General features: G+C 37.0%; 2 protein-coding genes across 2 annotated transcripts in view; one reads left to right on the top strand and one right to left on the bottom strand.

Moving 5' to 3' along the window:
* LOC129243012 (sodium-independent sulfate anion transporter) overlaps positions 1-19,157 on the bottom strand; it is a 46,711-nt gene extending 27,554 nt beyond the window's left edge. Inside the window, exon 1 of the mRNA XM_054880026.1 lies at positions 18,936-19,157. The gene's annotated coding sequence lies outside the window, so the exon portion shown is untranslated. The remainder of the gene's footprint in view (positions 1-18,935) is intronic.
* LOC129242147 (jerky protein homolog-like) lies at positions 13,145-14,032 on the top strand. Its single transcript, XM_054878710.1, has one exon. It carries the CDS (start codon positions 13,145-13,147, stop codon positions 14,030-14,032), a length of 888 nt encoding a protein of 295 aa, XP_054734685.1.
* Positions 19,158-19,320: the final 163 nt, after the last annotated feature.

The raw sequence follows: 19,320 nt of genomic DNA, 5'->3' as shown, positions 1-19,320 counted from the left end.
ACTGGATGGCTGTAAATGGTTTTCTCTTCCCTAAATTTTTTTTTTCGCAGCAGTGATCCACATTATGGTATCAAAACAGCACGTAAGTGCTACTTGAAATGTACCTGATGTACTCTTGCCATCCAAACTACCCATAGTTCAGTTTACTACAAAAACCATACGAATCCATTTTTTAAGTTTTGTGCAAATTCAGAAAAAAATTTTACGTTTTAAAGCAGTTTTATAGCCCACTAAATTTTGTGATAGTACAGTGCAAGTTTCAAGAAAGTCTAAAATAAATTTTTTTTCTGGCGGTCTTGAACATTTCCTTCATAAAACGAATGTTCGAAATTTTTGTTTTCTGATTGAAAAACGGGAAATTTTTATAAAATTTGTCGATTTTTTTTTTTAATTTTGCACAAGGTATGAAACTTATTTACAAGGTGACGCAAAATTAATCATCCAAATTTGTTTTTGAATAACCTAATTACTAAAACAATTACTTTGTGTAATGGAAATCTCTATTTTCATCTTTATGCGCTCCATAATTTGTTTGTTTACTTGTATACTGCAGCTGTCTAGCTCACAAGCGTCAAGTTTGATTGATATACGACACCATTTGCAAAAGTTATAAATCGTCTGATAGGGTAAGTAATTTTGCGCCATCCTGTATATATATTATAGTTTTTGTAGGAGACTGAACAAACAACAGAAACTAAAAACAAATAAATTATGAAAACTTGTCAATAAGTCCCTATGCTGTAGTTATTGAGCGCAGTGTACATATGTAATTTAATAAAAATTCCTTTTTGAAACCAAAAAAAGAAAACTAAATTCACAAACATTAGCGATGGAAAGAATCGATAACTTTTGCGAATCAAGTACTTCGGTATCGATTCTTTCGGTATCGGGTACTTTATTTTATCAAACAGCTGACTTTGAATCACCCAAGCCTTTTACTAATTATTAAGACTGTGCTTATCTCTTCTTAGTAGAAGTTCCGTGCGTTTATCATTGAGAGTCGGCCACAGCTGTCGGGCGATTTTACAAGTGGCTTCATTACGCCATCTTTCATTCGCTACTATTACACTTTCTTCGAGGATGAGTAGCTCACATGTTTGTAAGGGTATGCCTATGTTATTATCTGTGTACTCATCGGTCAATTTGGTGCCGAGTCGCGCTAGTTCATAGGTTCTGCAGTTACCCTCAATGTCACAAATGACTCAGCCATCTCCGTAAAAGATGCGCGGCCTTTCATGGCTACCTTGGACGTTGTCGATTGCTTTCTGAGGGATTTTATTGCCGCCTGGCTATCATTGAAAATGTATATGTCGTCTCCAGGTATCGCAACATACTATACCAGTGTCACGGCTTTCATTATTGCCCTCAGTTCAGCCTGAAAGACACTACAGTAGTCGGAAAACCGAAAATTGAAGGAGATCCCCAGATGCTCGGAATATGCACCTCCGCCCACCCTGCCCTCCAGCTTTTAACCATCTGTGTATACATGGATGGACTCGCCCTATCTTACCTCGTCCCGTTCCCACTCTTCCCTCGAGAGTAGGGGGGTCGTGAACGTTGCAATGGCAAATATAGGTGGGACTGTATAGTCCACCTCTCCGGGAAGCCCCAACATGCCATCCAGGATTTTACCGTGACCATAGTCTGTGTTTGACCACTTACTTAAAGTGCTCAGCCTTATTGCCGCACTGTGCGCAATGTACCTTGCCTGCAGGCCTACCGGAAGGAAGTTTAATATCGCATACAGTGCTTTATATGGTGAGGCCGACCTTGCCGCGGGTGTAAGACAGATGCAAGTCTTTGGACCTTGTCAACGTAATTATTAATTGTAATTATTGCTGTGTACAACACTGGATTATTCTGGGTTTCGGACCCCATTTTTGTTGGAAGGTGTTTGCCCGAGATTGCTATTAAATGTCATCGGCATATGAAATTATCCTACCTCCTATTTTTTCAAGTCCCTAAAGAAGATTATTGATGGTCAGGCTCCACAGAAGTGGAGAGAATCCTTGGAATATTTATATTTTTTATACGAACGAATTGAGTTCTATCTGTGAGATAAAATGCAAGACACTTAAGTAAGCTTAACAATTGAACCCCGTATTTTAAGTAGGATTCTATAGCTGACTCTATCGAACGCTTCCAAAAAGTCGGTGAATATGTCATCGCATTGTTGGCCTATTTCAAATTGTTTCGAGACAAAATATGCGAATAGACATAATATAAATTTAAAATAAACTCGTCAGAGTAGATCTACTCTTAATAAAGCCATGCTTATAAGGCGTTATGATATCTGAAATTTGGACGAGAACCAAATCATGATCCAGTTTTTCAAGAGTTTAGATTATACAAGATTTTGCATATCGTGCAAAAGTTTGGGACATCCACCTTGCTTCCAGACCTATGTATTGGTATGCTAATATATTCGCCGTTGCTGTTTCCAACATCTTCCCACCTCTCGACCAATTTGTTTATACGTTCCGCCAAAAATCGCCTGGTCTGGTGTCAAAGAGGTGTTGTTGAGCCAGTTTTACGGTCCTCTTTGTTATCGAAGGTAACGCCTTTCATATGGTCTGACAGGGAGCGGAAAAGATGGTAATTGGTCGGTGCAAGGTTCGGAGAATACGATGGATGCCGAAGGACCTCTCATTCGAGCTCTCGGAGTGCGGCTTTGACGACTTGTACAACATGGCGCTTGGCGTTGTCGTGAAGGAGTGTGAGTTTAACCATGTCGATCAGGTATTTTCAGTCGAATAGCCTCACTCACGTGGTGTATCTGGGCAATGTAGAGGTCGAGAATTTCCCAGTGCATCATGCCCTTCCAGTACCACCAAACGCATTTCATGATCTTCTTTGGATGAAGATCCGTCTTGACTCTCGGCTTTGACGTACATTTCGACCATAATTTGAAGTCGGCTTTCTTCATCGTGTTCAGAAGGCCTTCCGCTGCGAGACGTGTTTTGCAGACTCGCCTGTGACACCTTTTCTATATACGTCGAAAATATCCCGGGCTGCTTCGGCGGGTTTCTGAGCTCGATGAAAAGCAGAGAAGAGCAGGTGTCGAGAATGCCTCCTGAAGCCACCCTAAAGACGAGCTTCCTGATCTTATGATCTCTAATCGCTTCAATTAAATATTAAATTATCTACAAGTCACCGCTTGACTGACTGACTTATTGCTGATATATGGAACCAGCTGCCTGAAAGAGTGTTATAACAGATTGCGTCAATGTATTTTCATGTTTGTTTTTTGTTTGAAAAGTCTACACTCGTAAAAACAAAACTCTTTAAGCTCCTGCATGTGCGGGTGCCTGCGTCAATTTCAGGTGGGCGTAATACTTGAGTACATATTGCATAAAAGCAGAAGTGTACTTAAACTTTAAAGGCCAAACAGTAAACTAATCAAATACTCGAGACATTTCATCTCCTAATACAATAGAAGTCAGAGTAATGTAAAAAACAAAACTCATTCCAATGCTTCAGCAGCCGTTACGTGCTTTTTCAACATGAAGGGCAATTGAATAATCATAGTAGTTTGTCTTATCTAAACGCATTCAAATTAAATGCAATTAATTAAACAACTTAATTAAACAAATAAGTCAAATTCATATGCAATATTTTAATGCACTTGAATTTTCTAACGCTAAACCGTCGACGGTGACATCAAAAATAATTCTACGAGCATCTCAAGTAGTACATTTTTATGCCACATTAAATGTACTCGTATTTCGATAATCTACCGTTAGTTATTTGAATTTGAAAATTTCAGGTAAAGTGAGTATTGCTTATATTGTAAGTGGGATTCGCGTGATAGTAAATAATAAGATCGTGCATTCAATACCTACGTTAGCCACGAAAAGCTTTTTTAATGACTGTCACACCTACTTGTAGGTGTTTTGTCTTTGTAGGTCTTTTAATGTAAAAATTATCGATAAGAAAAACACAATTTTATGGTTTGAAGTACACTTTATTCACTTGTTCCAACGAGACTTCAATTTATGAATTCCATCCCTGAAGTGAGAAAATGAAAGGGCCACAAAATATTTTTCCACAGCTATTATGACCTCGTCATTTGATGAAAAACGCTTTCCACGCATGCATTTTTTTAGATCTGGAAACAGATGGAAGTCGCTAGGGGCTAAATCTGGTGAATACGGTGGATGCTCCAACAATTCGAACTTTATTTTATACATTTTAGACATTGTCAAAATGCTCTTGTGACACAGCGCCTTGTCCTGATGAAAAATACTTTTTTTTCTTTTGCAAACTGATCATGACCTGAAATGGTTTCCTTCAGTTGGTCTATAAGGTTACGATAATATTTAGAATTTATAATTTTACCAGTTTGCAAGTAATCCACAAACAAAAAGTGATGCTAACACCTTCTTGGCCGATTTCTGGGCACGAACTCATTTTGGAGCCGAAGAGCCAGGTTCACACCACTCTTTAGCCTCTTGTTTTGATTTAGGATCATGGCGATAGGCCCACGTCTCACCCATAGTGATGAATTGATGTACAAAATGCACTTTGTCCTTTTGAAAACGAACGAATGCAGCACCCATTGTGCACACAGCTTTCTGAAACCCAATACTTCAGTCAAAATATTGGGATGAGATGAGATGCCTAGGGCTTCTACTAAATCTCTTTCAGTCACTTAACGATTTTCCAATACGATTTTATGTATATTTTTACGATGTTTTTGGACGTCCTTGACGTGTATCGTCTTCGAGGCTTGTACGACCAAGTTTAAAATCAGCAACCTATCTTTCTACTGTACTAATTGATGGCGAAAAGTCCTTATACACTTTCAACATACGTTCATAAATTTTCTTTGCTTTTAAACGATACTTGATTTTTTACATTGTAGAAATTACTGTGACACGTCGGTACTAAATGGCTTGTAATCAAAGAATGAATTGAGAGGTTGAAATGAAACTTCACATATGTGTATGTTCATATGAAGAGTGTACCAACATAACAAAAAAAAATGTAGGCTAGTGGCAATACGCTCTCTTATCGCACCGCAAAACTTATTGAATAACCTGGTATATTGTCAAATTAATTAATAACCAAGAAGTACAAGCATAAAACAACACAAAAGTTACCTTCAATGTTTTCGATTTGTATTTCCGAAACTGCAGCAACGGTATATGAAGGCTGTGGTTCAGAAGTACATGCATACCTCTATATCATTGACCGATTCCCATTTAATATTTACATGGCTTCAAATAACCTTTATAAATTTTTTGTAAAATATAATATATTTACCGTACACCGTATTTATTTAAATTTCGCACTTTGACTCAATTCGTAAATTTTAATTCGTGTGTATTTTTACATTTCGAGCAGCTGTTTTTATAAATTGCGAATTCTTACTAATAAAAGTTTATTCAGTTAAAACGTACAACTTCCCCTCAAAATGAAATGTCATTTTGGTCTCTTACTTTACCCTGCTTTGCAAGTTTTTTGGATACATAAACACCAAAACTTGATCATTTCTAGCAATCGTTAAAAATTATTTGCTTCATCAACAGACCTAAAAGCAAAAATTTTGAATTCTATATTAGCATGGAAAAGCTTCTTATAAAAGTAAATCCCCCGTTAATGACCACTTAAGAGTGTAGATTTAACCATTTAAGGGGGTGGTAGGGTTTAGCGCTAAAGAAAAGCACTTTTTTTTTGAATTTTTTACAGAAATATGGCTTAAGATACTTTAATAAAATCAGTTGCATGTTATTGTACATCTTTTCAGTAAGTTTTTAAAAAATATTAATAATAAAATATTGACAAATAAGCCCATGACAGAGTTTTTTTGGAGATATGTTTTTCGAGAGGTGCTCTGCGGTGCCAATCGGCATTCGTCGTAGAATCATCTGAAACTAAAAAAGTCGAATTTTTCAGTTAAAGTATGACGTAATGCTCCCCCCCCCCCCCCCCCCCCCCATTAATAAATTTTTATTTTTTTTTCATTTTTGTAGTTTTGGTGGTAAAAAAACGTAAAACGAGCATTTTTCTCGAACAATTTCGCCATATTTGTAAGTGAAAAACAACCTTAAAAAATAAAAATAAAAAAAAAGCAGTGGGGGGGGGGGGAGGTATTTTTGATTTAGAAGACGTGTGCCAAATTTGAAAAGAATCGGTTGAATAGTTTCGGAGTTGTGATTGGCACCGCCTTTTAAGAAGTCGTTTCGGGAAAAACGCGTTTGAAAAAATGACTCTGAAAAATTATCGATGCTCCGCATTCGAGGTAGAGTGCCTACAAAGGCTATAACTTTGAGAGTTCTGCTCCGATCCACTTAAAATTTTGACACACCATTCTTGAAATGATTTACTATAAGATGAGTGAAGAAAAAAAATTTCGATTTAAAGGAAAAACATCAAGGCATACATCAGAAGGTGGGGAAAGTGAATGCAGGAAATTGAAAAACTGCGTTTAATTTACTTTCTGCATTTTGAATTGGAACAGAACCTGAAGAAACTATTTCACAACATCAAAATTTCACGACTTTAGAGCGCGATATGTGCTATTACGGAGATAGATTTTCTCACGGACTTTCCTTTGAAACGCATGTGTTTGCTGTAAGTCGCCGTTGCTGTGGTGATCACTCAATAAAATGTTGCCACAGCGGCATTAACGACCGAATCGAAAAATTCTGGAACCAGTGTTTGTGTGCTGTAATTTAGGAATTTACAACACGCCAAGACTTGAAAAAGTCTCAAAACTAACACTCTAATGACGCAGAATCTTGGACGATGAGAACATCCGATGAGGCGTCACTTGGAGTGTTTAAGAAAAAGATTCTGCAGAAGATTTTTGGAGGCGATGGAACAATGAGCTATATGAGCTTTACGACGACATGACATAGTACAGCGAATAAAGATCCAGCGGTTACGTTGGCTGGGTCATGTCATCCGAATGGATACAAACCCTCTGGCTCTGAGAATATGATAATCGATGCGGTACAAGCTGATGATAGCAGAGAAAAAGGAGGGCCTCCTCTGCGTTGGAAAAGTCAAGTGGAGAAGGACTTGGTTTCGCTTGGTGTTTCCAACTGGCGCCGGTTACTACGAGAAAGAAACGAATGGCGCGCTTTATTAAACTCAGTCAAATCGCGTAGGGGGTCTAGAAATTTCAAAAAATCGATTTTTTATTTTTCCGATATTTCGAAAGTTTAGTAGCTTAAAAATATACTGTGAAGTTTTCATGCGAAAATTTCCAATATTATAGCTTCTACAGCCAATTAGCTAGATAAAGAGCGGTCCGCGCGTTCCAGTACCTCAAACTTTAAATTCATTTATCTCGAAACAACTTTTTTCGGCCTGGTGTTGTCTCAAAACAAAAAACTATTCAACCGAATCGTCTAATACGTTTAATATGTTGTTCACAACATCTATGGCTATCGCCCGTACTATAATCCTATTATTAATTTAATTATTTCGTATTTTTTTTATTAAAAAACTGAAAAAAAAAAACGATTTTTAGACTGTCAAATTCAAAACCGCGCCATTTTGTTTTATTCTAGTAGCGGGACCATAGTTACAGTCGCACTAATTAATATTTTTTTTTTTGTTCTTGTGTTAAAGATAAACAAAAGAGCCAAAATTGGCAACACCGTCCAGGTGCAATTTGTCGGGAGGGCCCACTTCAACGCAATTTTTTTAATTATTAAAATTTAAAAAAAATTCTTTTCATTTTTATATGTAAAAGAAGTTCAATAAAAAACCTAAAAAATTAAATATCGTTTTTCATTTTTTTATTGTAAATAAAATTCCTGAAAATACCCTAAATCTTCGCACTATAGACCACCGGGACCACTTAAGCGGTTATTGCGCAAATCAAGAAGAAGAAGAATTTACGAATTTGTATGAGAATAAACTACAAATCACAGACACGTAAACCACATTTGCTGCAATCCAAAAAACCAAAATGTCGAGAGAAGCAGCTTCAAAGTTTTCAATTCATTATGCCTGCCTAAATAAAAGTAAAGACACATTTTCATGTAATGAGACTCCTACGGTTCATAGATGTCGACATGCATTTTTCTCACAACAAAAATGAGGAGCTGGTGGTCATATCTGTATACTTATCTAAAAAAAATTGCGTATGGGTATCATTATCATGTCCTGCACATACCGAAATATTTTCGAAAATGTTATAGTGCAAGCACCACAAAAATTTTTCTTGGTGCTATAAATTTTTCAATAATTCAGAATTTGATGTCCAAAATATCGTTGGAAAGATCTTCTTAATCGAATATTGACAATAAACTAATAGAATGACCTATTAATGCCGATATAAGTCCAAAAAAATATAATTTGAACAATCTTTTCGGCGGCTCGCTGTATTTTTTAAACCCAAATATTTAAAATATCCCAGGGCCCTGTGAAAATGGACGTCTAGATAAAAAAGTTCTGAATGTATACGTATACTCACACATGCATATAATGAGCGCACGTGGTCTGCTTTCGTCACTAGCGCGTATTGCTGGGTGCTGTGCGTGTGTAAGCGGCTGAAAAATTAGCAATACTGGCAAACAAGAAATGTGCGGCGGTAGGCGATAACAGAAAAACTGTTTGTGGTACAATTTTTCGCGGCTGATACAGAACTTTGAATTGCAATAAGGAAAGAAATAATAAAACGGGTGTTTTTTGTGGTATGAAATTTATTTTTTCTACCAAAAAACTGACTCTTAAAATTCTGGCTTTGCTTCACTAATATTTTGTATGGCATTCAGTGTAAATAAAAAGCTTTGAGAATATGGCTACCTCAACTATTTCTTATGAAGCACCGAATGTTAGCTTCTAAATCGGCGATCGTAGATAAATAGTTGAATGACTTGATATAACCCCACAAGCTTTTTCGGATTGGCTCGCTTGAGGATTTCTTTCACTCCATACAAATGGTAACTTTGTACTACCCTTCCTCCCAAGACAGAGCTCGTCCTATTCACGGGGAAATATAAAATACTCAGAGCTAAACTTTCCTCAATAGGGGGCGCTCCGTTAGTGCTTTCTGGCAAGGTGAAGGACCCAGCCCAGCATTGGAAGCCCAACATTGAGGAGAGCATAAGGAAGGCAACATTCGCCCTGTAGGGGTGCAAGGACGCTATTGCCAAAAGATGGGGTATTTCGCTTATTGATTGTATCATATTTTGGCGATATAATACCATTTAAAGCCAATTTTGTTATATGGAGTCATAGTCTGCTGGAACTCACTATAGAGGACTACATCGCTGTTGAAGATGGAGAGTGTTCAAAGGACTGCACTCATTGGAATCAGTGAGGCGTGTCGAATTACACCTACTCTACCGCTCAACGCAATGTTAAATGTGGTAGACATCGCAGGAAAAATTGCCGCTGCACGTACTGCAATCAGAATGAGGGGTTCGGGATATGGGTTCGACCTCACTTATGGACACTCAAGTATCCTAAGACACTTTGGGTTCGTCCCGCTGTCGACGGATATATGTGCATCCTCACTTAGTCTAAGCGGAACACTCTCCACTCACATTCTATTAAGAGAGCCGTGGACGAGGGACTACACTTGGAGACAGGGCCTGGTGAACTTCTTCACGGATGGATCAAAGTTGAAAGGAAAAGTTGACGAAGGAGTATTCTGCGTGGAGCTCCCCATCAGACTCAAATTCAGGTTACCGGACCACTGCAGTATATTCCAAGCAGAGATAGCCGCAATCAAAAAAGCAGCTGATGGGCTACTTACTTGCGTAATAACTGTAGCCTATCAGCTATCAGAAGGTAAATATTTTCTCCCATAGCCAAGCGGCAATTAGGGCCCTCGGGTCAATGATGATGCATTCGAAACTCATCAGGGGACTCCTTGTCTCACTTTCGATTGCATCCGAATTCTTTGACATAAGGCTCTGAGGCTCTGAGGCAGATGAGCTGGCCAGACAAGGGACATGTGAGGTGTTTTCTTCGCGATGGGAGAGGATTGGGATCCCCTTGACCCCCTTCGACGTACCTATATGCGCTTCACGGGCGAAGTGCTTTGTAAGTTTTGGTGCCTAGCAAGTGAATTTGCACGATTCGTAATCTCTGTTTGAGGGCAAAACTTTGCCAGGGCGCGCTGAGATGCCAAAAACATCTGATAGTTTGACAGATATCTCTATCCAAAGTTCCATACGCGTAAAATCACCCGTTATACACGTTGTCCACAAAGCAATTAATATAGGCTCTTGTACATAGATATGTATACTATATTTAAAACACGATAATCAAAATTCATGCCGGAGCTCTTATTTTGTTTTTAACATTTTGCCAAAGATAACCCCAGTGAGTGGCAAATAAAAAAGAACACAATTCTAATGTTTATCGGACTTTTTTTTGGTATTAGTCATCAACCACAAGCCAAAAAAAATATTAGGAAGTGAAAACTTGAATGAGGTGGAAATGAGATTAAAAGATAATTTTTATGGGTTTCTGAAGTTTCTGGACATATTGGGCCAAAAGTGAAAGTAAGCTATTTTTTTCGTTTATCAACACCGGACAGACGATATCAGTAATGTTCTTTTTAGAACGTCATGGAACAAAATAGATGTTTGCACTTCGCCCTTAAAATGTTTGCTCCCTCTTCTCATCACAATACCTCATCCAAAACCAGTTCCCTAAATAAACCTAGGAAGGAGGTGCGTCGAGCTGAGCGTATGGGCATTTCTTGCGATCGTACTAAGCCGAGATGTTTACCCCCTTTCTTGCTATGGCATCGCAATCGCGAATAGGATAGGTCGCAGAAACGACAGAAGCCGTTTGACCATATCGCGAGCTTGAGCAATTAGCTGTGAAGTCTGCAGTGTCTAGTAAGAATGGCATTAAGTATTCTCAGTTTGTCTTTAGGGAGGTTCATAAGATATTTTATAAATCTTTTTTGATTATACCCTCTAAGTAAGGGTTAAGCTACATACGTCAAACAGCTTCACAGTTTGGTACCAGCTTACAACTCGTAGCCGTCGCTCTTCACTTCTGAGTTCTTCCTTGGCTCTTAAAATTTTTAATTACTATTTATACGCAAGAGTTATGTCAATGGGGTTAGATCAGAGGCCTTTATCCCTATTAGTTGAGGAGATATAAGGGTCATAAAGGGATGTGGTTGTTGCTAGGACAGACGTCTTCACATGCACTAAGAGTTTAACCTAGATACATTTATATGTAGATAGATATTATGTGATGTAGTAGTAGTATTTATTGCAAATAAAAGAAAAATATAGAAAATTTGATATTTATTTATTGTAATAATAAGAAAAAAAAATATTTACAATAATTTAACGGCAGTAGCATGAGCCGTTATGTGATGTATTCACTTGAAGATCTATTCTGTGCTCTATTCTCTTCACAATACTTCATTTAAGCTCTTCTTTTGGCCGCACGAAGGCACAATTTTTCCGCATCTTTTCAGAACATTCAAAGAAACGTCGCAAAAAACATGAGTCGTTGGTCGATTGCTTTTCGAAACATCCAATTCTTTGGGCATTTAATAAGGTCTTCTACCTTTTGAGATTATACCAGACTTGGTCGTCTATGCCACAAGACAGATGGTTACGGTATATACTTTACGGAAGTATATGCCATCTTGAACTTGCATACTGGTTAATAAAAAAAGTGTCGGGGTAGCAGTATTGGAATTTGTAGTGTCAGTCAAGCTACACTTAAAGCCCTTACTAACCCACGCTGCTCTTTAAAGTTAGTCGGTGAATGTAAGACAAATCTGAACAGTATTGCAAGACACAACAAAGTTAGTCTTATTTGGGTGCCCGGACATTGTGATATTACAGGGAACGAGTTAGCTGATAAGCTGGCTAATGAAGGCTCTGCAAGTATGCCACTAGGCCGTGAACCCTTTCTAGGTGTCAATTCTGCATCGATTCAATTTAGCCAATTCAATTACTTTATTCACTTATCCCTCTTAACCTCTTCTTTATTGTTGAGCTTTTTTTTTCGCCGTCAAAAAGAGTTCGGGCCTGTTAAAGTAGTTGCCAGATTCTCTCGCGCTTAAAAATCAGACGTCCTTCTTCTTGACGTCCCCTTCTTTGACGTCCTTGACTTGAACTTGAACTTGAGATAATATTACTTCAAATGATTATAGAGTTTTGAGTGCTATCCCCTTGGCTGCCCCTTATTGGAAAATCCCGACATGCTCTTAGCAATAGTTGGACCCTAATTTAATTCTAGACGCAAACTTAGGTACAGTACTCCCTGGATTATCCGTCTCTTTGTTATCCGTCACCTCTGTTAACCGTCACCGTTTTAAGATTTTCCACAATACATATTGCAATAATAGTCATGAAACGGTCGAAATCATGTTGGAACAAAACTCCTCGCGCAATACTTTTGTTTTTCACTTTATTCATTGATTTTCTTTTGTTTTCGTTCGCTTGATAGAAATGCGTGTGAACACAGCAGAGCAAATTCTTGGAATTCTTTTTCGATGTGACATTCAGTACAATGAGATTTTCAGTTTGATTTGAATTTCATGATGAGCAGACATTTAAAATGGAACCTTCAACAATAAAAGAATACCGAAGCGTAAACGAGTAGTGGTCACTATTAAAACAAAATTAAAAATTATTGACGAAATAGAAAAAAGTTCAACAATTGTTTTATTAATTGAAAAATATGATATTCCACGCACGACGATTCAAGATTTTAAAAAAGATGCCACTCAAATCAAACAATATGCTGCGTCGATGGAATCTTTGGGAGGTCAGTCAAAAAAACGCAAAACGATGAAAAAGGCATTAAATAAAAAAGTCGATGAAGCATTATTCTTGTGGTTTAATCAAATTCGGAGCAAAGGCGTTCCATTATCTGGTCAAATATTGAAAGAAAAGGCATTATTTTTTAATGAAAAACTAGGAGGTCCGAAGGATTTCAAATGCACAAAAAATTTCAAAATTTTCGTCGAAAATCATGGTTTTACCCGTAGCAAGTTTTCAATGCTGATGAAACGGGTCTGAACTATAAAGCACTCCCAAAAAAGACACTCGATTTTTGTGTGAATAGCTATGCACCTGGATGGAAAATGCAAAAGCAACGAATAACATTGATGGTTAGCTCAAATTCAAGTGGTTATAGGCTCCCATTAGTTGTAGTTCATACGACTAAACGTCCACGTTGTTGCACAAAATAAAACATGAATGCTCTTCCTGTGGCTTATTATGCTCAAAAGAATGCTTGGATGGATCAAATGATTTTTCGCGACTGGTTCATGAACAGTTATGTTCCAAATGCTCGAAATTATTTAATGTCGGAAGGATTATCACAGAAAGTAGTTTTGGTTCTGGATAATGCCCCATCACATCCAGTTGAAGATTTAAAAAGTGATGATGGTAATATTTTTTGTTTTTTCCTGCCACCGAATTCAACTGCAGGTCTACAACCCATGGATCAATCAGTAATTGAAACTTTAAAGCGTCGATATCGGAAAAAATTTATTCAGAACCTCGTTTCGCAAGAGAATATTGATTTGGCAGATTATTGGAAGAATTACAACATTAAAAACGCAATTGATAATATAGCTGATTCATGGTCTGAGTTATCGTCGACAACATTGGAAAAATGTTGGAACAAACTATGGCCAAATACAGAATCGCATTCGAATAACAGTGACTATGTCTCACAGGCTGATGTTGTGACTAGTACATCTTCGGCTTTGTCATTGGAAAATAGTGAAACGATCAATGAATGGTTGAATTGTGACGAAAATGATTGTGGTTATGAGCTTTTGACTGACGAACAAATAACTTATGAAGTGAATGATGAAGAAGAAAATAATGATGATTACGATGGAACAGATAACAATAATGAAAATGGTCACAATCCTACTGCTTCCTTTCTAAGACAAGAAGCCAAAATTGCTGCATCAAATTTAGAGAAATTTATCGCCTGGTATGAAATGCAAGATGAAGCCGGCTTGGCTGACACGATTCGTTTGCGCCAATTTCTTCTTTTCGCAAAGAATAAAACTCAAGTCATTCTAAAGCAAAAGACACTAACTGAATTCTTTTCAAAAACAAACTAAACTCGTAATAAAATAATGATACCTATAATCATGTAATGCATGTAAATTTTACCGTTTGTTCATTTCTCTCAAAATTTCAGTGTACTTTTCGATTCTGTACACAATCTAGAGGTTTGTTCCTGTTAACCGTCATTTTTGATTATCCGTCATAGCTGGGTTACATTGACTGACGGATAATCCAGGGAGTACTGTATGTCGCATATCTACACTTTAAGTTGGCTGGCATTGCCTATCAGCGCCGAAATTTTTGTCCTGGGATAGCAGATTCCGCCACCTATGTTTTCGAGGAATTTATGTAGCCTCTCAAGGGCAGCGGTACTCCATGTTAGCCAACTACCGATACACAATACGCAATTGTGGTAGTATTAAGTAATTCGAAGCAATTCGAGTTCTTCGACTCTATTTCGCCGACAACTGGTTCTACGTTACCCATATGGCCCAGACCAGGCCAAGGACTATCACTTCAGCAGCATTCCCATACAAATTATGTGGAATGTTCGCTTCACTACATGATATTCATCATCGATTCCTGTTTCTCCCACTGGAGCATAGAGCCTCAGCAAAACACCTCCATCTGATTCTATTTTTTACAAGAAGCTTGATTCCGTTCCAAGTTTTTCCTGACGTTTGAACTTCCTGCTGGACAGTTCATCTCCAAGATATTTTTGGACGGCCAACCTTGCGAGCACCTTGTGGATTCCACTCCAGTGCTTGACGACAGATTTCATTTGGGTCCTTGCGAAGCGTATGCCCAATCCACCTTCACTTTCGCAGTTTTATCATGTTAGCTACCGGCTGGATTTTGCACCACTCGTATAGATGGTCGTTACTTATGGTGTTGGGCCACCAGATCTTCAATGTACTGCGCAAACATCTGTTCGCACATTTTTGAATTTGGTTTTCGATACAATTAGTTGTGAGCCAGGTTTCCATACAAGAGTACTGATAGTGCATTTGTCTTAAAGATCAGTGATTTTGTATGTACGCCGAGGCTGCGCGAAGATCAGATAGCTCGAAGCTGTGCATACAGCGCCGTTCGCTTTATTTATTTTGGTGATAACATCTAATTTCCCACTGTTTTCAGCGGCAATGATACCACGCAAGTAGGTAAAGGTGTTAACGTTCTCAATGTGATCACTATTTAAGAGGAGAGAGCGGCTGTTAGTGGATCGGATTTTCATGGCTTTCGTTTTCTCTTGATTTATTTTTAGCCCTGCATTCAATAAAGTTGAGGACAGATTGTCAATTTTGTTCTGCATATCGGGGTGTTTTCCTTCGAGATGTTCATACAAGTTCCAATAAATACCTCTTCTCTCTGCCCCTCAATACAGCTTTTTGTTATATTATGACAATTAAAAATAATAAAGGAGACAATAATCAGTCTTGCCATACGCCAGCACTGGTGGGTATGTTTTCCGACAGATTACCATTGTGAAAAATCTTGCATTTAAAGTTCATGTAGTGCGCGCGTACGAGAGATATTAGTTTTGCCGGGACCCTTGATAGCATGATGTTGAGCCCTCTTAATTAGGATCATAAATTTGTCACTGGGTAAATGATGTTCCCGTGGCATGGACAAGTGCTACCAGTTTCTGAAAGGGTTTTACTTACTACGTGCGAGGGCACCTTGGTTTAAAGAATTTCAGAGCAAACTATAATTTTAAGTGGAATCTTTTCATATACATAATCTAAATAAAACTTAATGTCACTACTTTTACAATCGTTACTCTTTAATATTTTGACGTTATTTTTAACAAAAGTCATCAAAAACACTATTTGCCCGAATTTTTAGTTTCTACACTTTTCGGTCGGCCATAAAACGAAGTCAATAACCTTTTAATTTTTCGCAATTGTTGTTGATGGAAGCTGCCAATAGTGACAACGAAAAACAAAATGATGTAAACATCAACATGGACATTGAGACATTGGGCTTGGCGTGCTTCTGCGTCGAGGTAAGAGTGATGCAAACTGGTTTCTTGCTGACAGCAAATATGCACTCATGTACATACGCACATACATACATATAAACATACAAAATGAAAGCATTAAAAACAGGCCGAGTGATCACAAGAAGTTTTTGAATTGAATTTAATTTGAATTCAAGTAGTGTTTGAATCTGCATTTAAAATTAGATAAAAAGTGAGGATGGAATAGAAAACGAGCTGCTAATGGGTAGACAAAAATTTCGGTTGTAAGCTGTAATCATAAATTACTCAAGTAATATTGTAATCTGCCTTAGGTAGTTAATCATGAAAGCTAACACCTGGTGTTAAGAGAACAAAACTTTATCGTTTAATTATAGTGAGGTGCAAAATAAAGTCAGTACACCACACGGAATAGTTATAAGAGCAACCAGATTTTTATTATCGGTTTAGGCAATTTATATTTTTAATGATCAATTTTTTATAAATATCCAGCAATGAGCACGAGTTTCAAGAAAATTTAAATAAATTATTAAGAAAAGTAAAATCTATAGAACGAAAAAAGTATGTATGTGACCAATATTATTATATTTCAAATAAACAAATAGAATTCTCGGAGTTACTTTATAATTTGGAGCTTGAAATTGAAATTTGACTTGGTCGAGCCAAGGGGCGCCAAGAGATTTGGTGGCACCTAAAACATTCAGACTAAAAAGCCCATTGAATTTAGAGCTCTGGAAAGAGGCTAGATAGTCAAGAAGGAAAAAAGAAAATTATCAGAGAAAGAGATAGGAAAGAATAGAGACAGAGACAAAGGTAGTTAGTCCTGTGAGAATTTTCCAGATTCTTTGGCAAATCTGTAAATATCCTCCAGTTTACGAATATTACTCATTCTCACGACATGGGAACCCAAAGCTCGTAGCATTGCTCCAGCAAATGCAGGACACTCACAGAGAAAGCGTTCAGTGCTATCTGCCTCCTCCAAGCAAGATAGGCACACTGGGTCCTCAATGATTCCAATGGTGGTCTCATGGGGTCAGAGTTGGGTCCTGTAATAATACCGACCATCAACCGAACGGTTTTCGTTCTAAGTTTTAGCAGAAAGTTTGGCAGTTTTCTGTTCAGACTTGTCACAAAACACTTTGCAGTTCTGCAGTGTGCTAGACCGGACCATCGCTCTTTATGTAAATTGCATACATAATCGCTTATCCAATTCATGATTCCTGCGGAGCTGATTCCGATTATTGGCTCTAAACACCCCGGAGTGTCCTGGAACCCATATAAGTACCAGCCTATTCTGTCTTCCGACAGAATTAAGCTTCTTCTCACAATCTTGAACAGCCTTTGAGGTTTGCTTCGCGTTTTCCAGTGTAGCCTGACTGTCACTGAAAACCCATCTCCTCTCAATTATTTATTCGGCTACTTTCAGGATGGCAAAAATTTGGAGCTTAGTTGTTGTTGTTCTAGCAATAATTTGTATTGGATCCTCCTTGGATTATAACTTGTTAAAATCGTCGAGGCATCGATTTGATTAAGTTTTTTTATAATGTTTTGATCAATTTTCGAGAATTAGACATTAATCACACTTCTCAGGATTTTAGCGCTATCAAACTGTCTGCCATTTTTGAAAACCAAATTATTGCTCTTACATTTTCGATTGGGTTGAGGAATTATATACAGTTAGAAGGCCGAAAAAAACGAATTTTCGAGAAGTTTTTCTGAGAAAACTTTTAAATTTATTGATCTAAAAATTTGTACACATATTATGTTATCTTTTGACTATATTTTAAGACTTAATTTTAGTAAAAATATTTATTTGGAAAGGAGCTACAGCTGAACTCGGGAGTTCCTCTCAAAAAAGACGTTTTGCGGTGACCACTATATCTCTGAACTAGATCCTATGAAATTAAAAAACCAAACAGATTTCGTTAAAGTAATGTTAAATCTAGTAATTAATCGAAGGCATAAGCAAAATAAATTTGTTTTTGGCGGTTTCTAAAACAAAAAAAACGATCTTTGACCAAAATTTCGGCCTTAAATCGTTTATAAAAAAACTTTATCAGTGAGAAAAAATCTTCGATCAATTACTAAAAGATATATTGAAGCAGCTCGAGTTAAAATTTGAGACTAATCGGTTTATACGATTTCGAGTAATGTTGGTCACCGACTTTGAAAACATTATTTTGAGAAAAACGCGTTTAAAGTTTGAAAAGCACTTTCATGCACTCTGAAACGCCTTTTAAAATTTGCGTGTAACTTCGAAAATATTCACCGAAATGATATTAAATTTTCTATGTGTATTCTTAAATATACATATGTATGTACTTGAAGAAAAAAAAAATAAAAAAATCGATTTTTTGAAAATTCTAACTGTATATAACCCCTAAATTCTAATAACAGCATTCAAATAAATGTTAATTTTTTTTATTTTTATTTTTTTAACTTTAAGAATTTTATAGTCTTTAACTCCTTAGTTATGTATTGCACAACCTCTAGTTCAAATTAAACTCTCACTTATTAGGTTTTTTCTAATTTCCAATAGCAACTCAAATAGTATGAACTTTGTTTTCCACATCACTGTATTTTGTTATCAGCGATACACTATTATTTTAGATAGAAGGTCAATAGTATTGATAATAATCGCAGCATATTTGTATTATATTAAAATTACAAATATATAGCTATAAAATCCTTTTTTTTTTTACCAACTAAGTTTTTTGACGAACAATCAGTTCATCATGACGGAAACGGAAGCAACAAAATTCAGACAAAGAAATTCTTTGCTATGGCGTCAGATTGATTTTGCCCAGAAGTCGAACAGGTACACGCACACTAAATTAACTGGTCCTATTCTTAGAATTGCTCCAATTATGGCTGAACAGTTTTTATTTCACAGATTTTATTTTCACTTTTATTATTATTATTTATTTTTTCTATTTTATTATATTAATGCACATCTTTGTAGTGACTAAACCACTCACCATACAATATTCACTTGTTTTTGTTATACGTGTGCAAATTGTTTTTGCCGCTTTGTTGGCACTACAATACAACAACTGCCTGCAATCACCTAATAATTCACTTTCTATCAATGTAGATTTTGTTGCATAAAATTAAACACATAATTCATTATTTATTCTATAGAAATACGTCCCAGCAAAACAAACTCCAAAAATTTAGCTAAAACGTATTCTCTTATTCACTTCTGCGACTGTTTACAATAGCCGTCATCAAAGCTGTTACCAGCTGTTGGTTAGTGCTATCTGAATTTTATATCGTACTGTACTGTACAGCTGTTCACGAAAACTCGCCACCCCAAGCGGGTGGCAATAGCGATGGAATAAACTGGGGTTTTAAGTTGAGTTT

The sequence above is a fragment of the Anastrepha obliqua genome, chromosome 3 (assembly GCF_027943255.1).
Source record: "Anastrepha obliqua isolate idAnaObli1 chromosome 3, idAnaObli1_1.0, whole genome shotgun sequence".
Taxonomy (NCBI): domain Eukaryota; kingdom Metazoa; phylum Arthropoda; class Insecta; order Diptera; family Tephritidae; genus Anastrepha; species Anastrepha obliqua.
Note: the sequence above shows the minus strand (reverse complement) of the source record. Positions and strands in the feature narration are given on the sequence as shown.

Excerpts from the sequence above, each read along its gene's own strand:
- LOC129242147 (XM_054878710.1), top strand. The coding sequence starts at position 13,145 with ATGAATGCTCTTCCTGTGGCTTATTATGCTCAAAAGAATGCTTGGATG.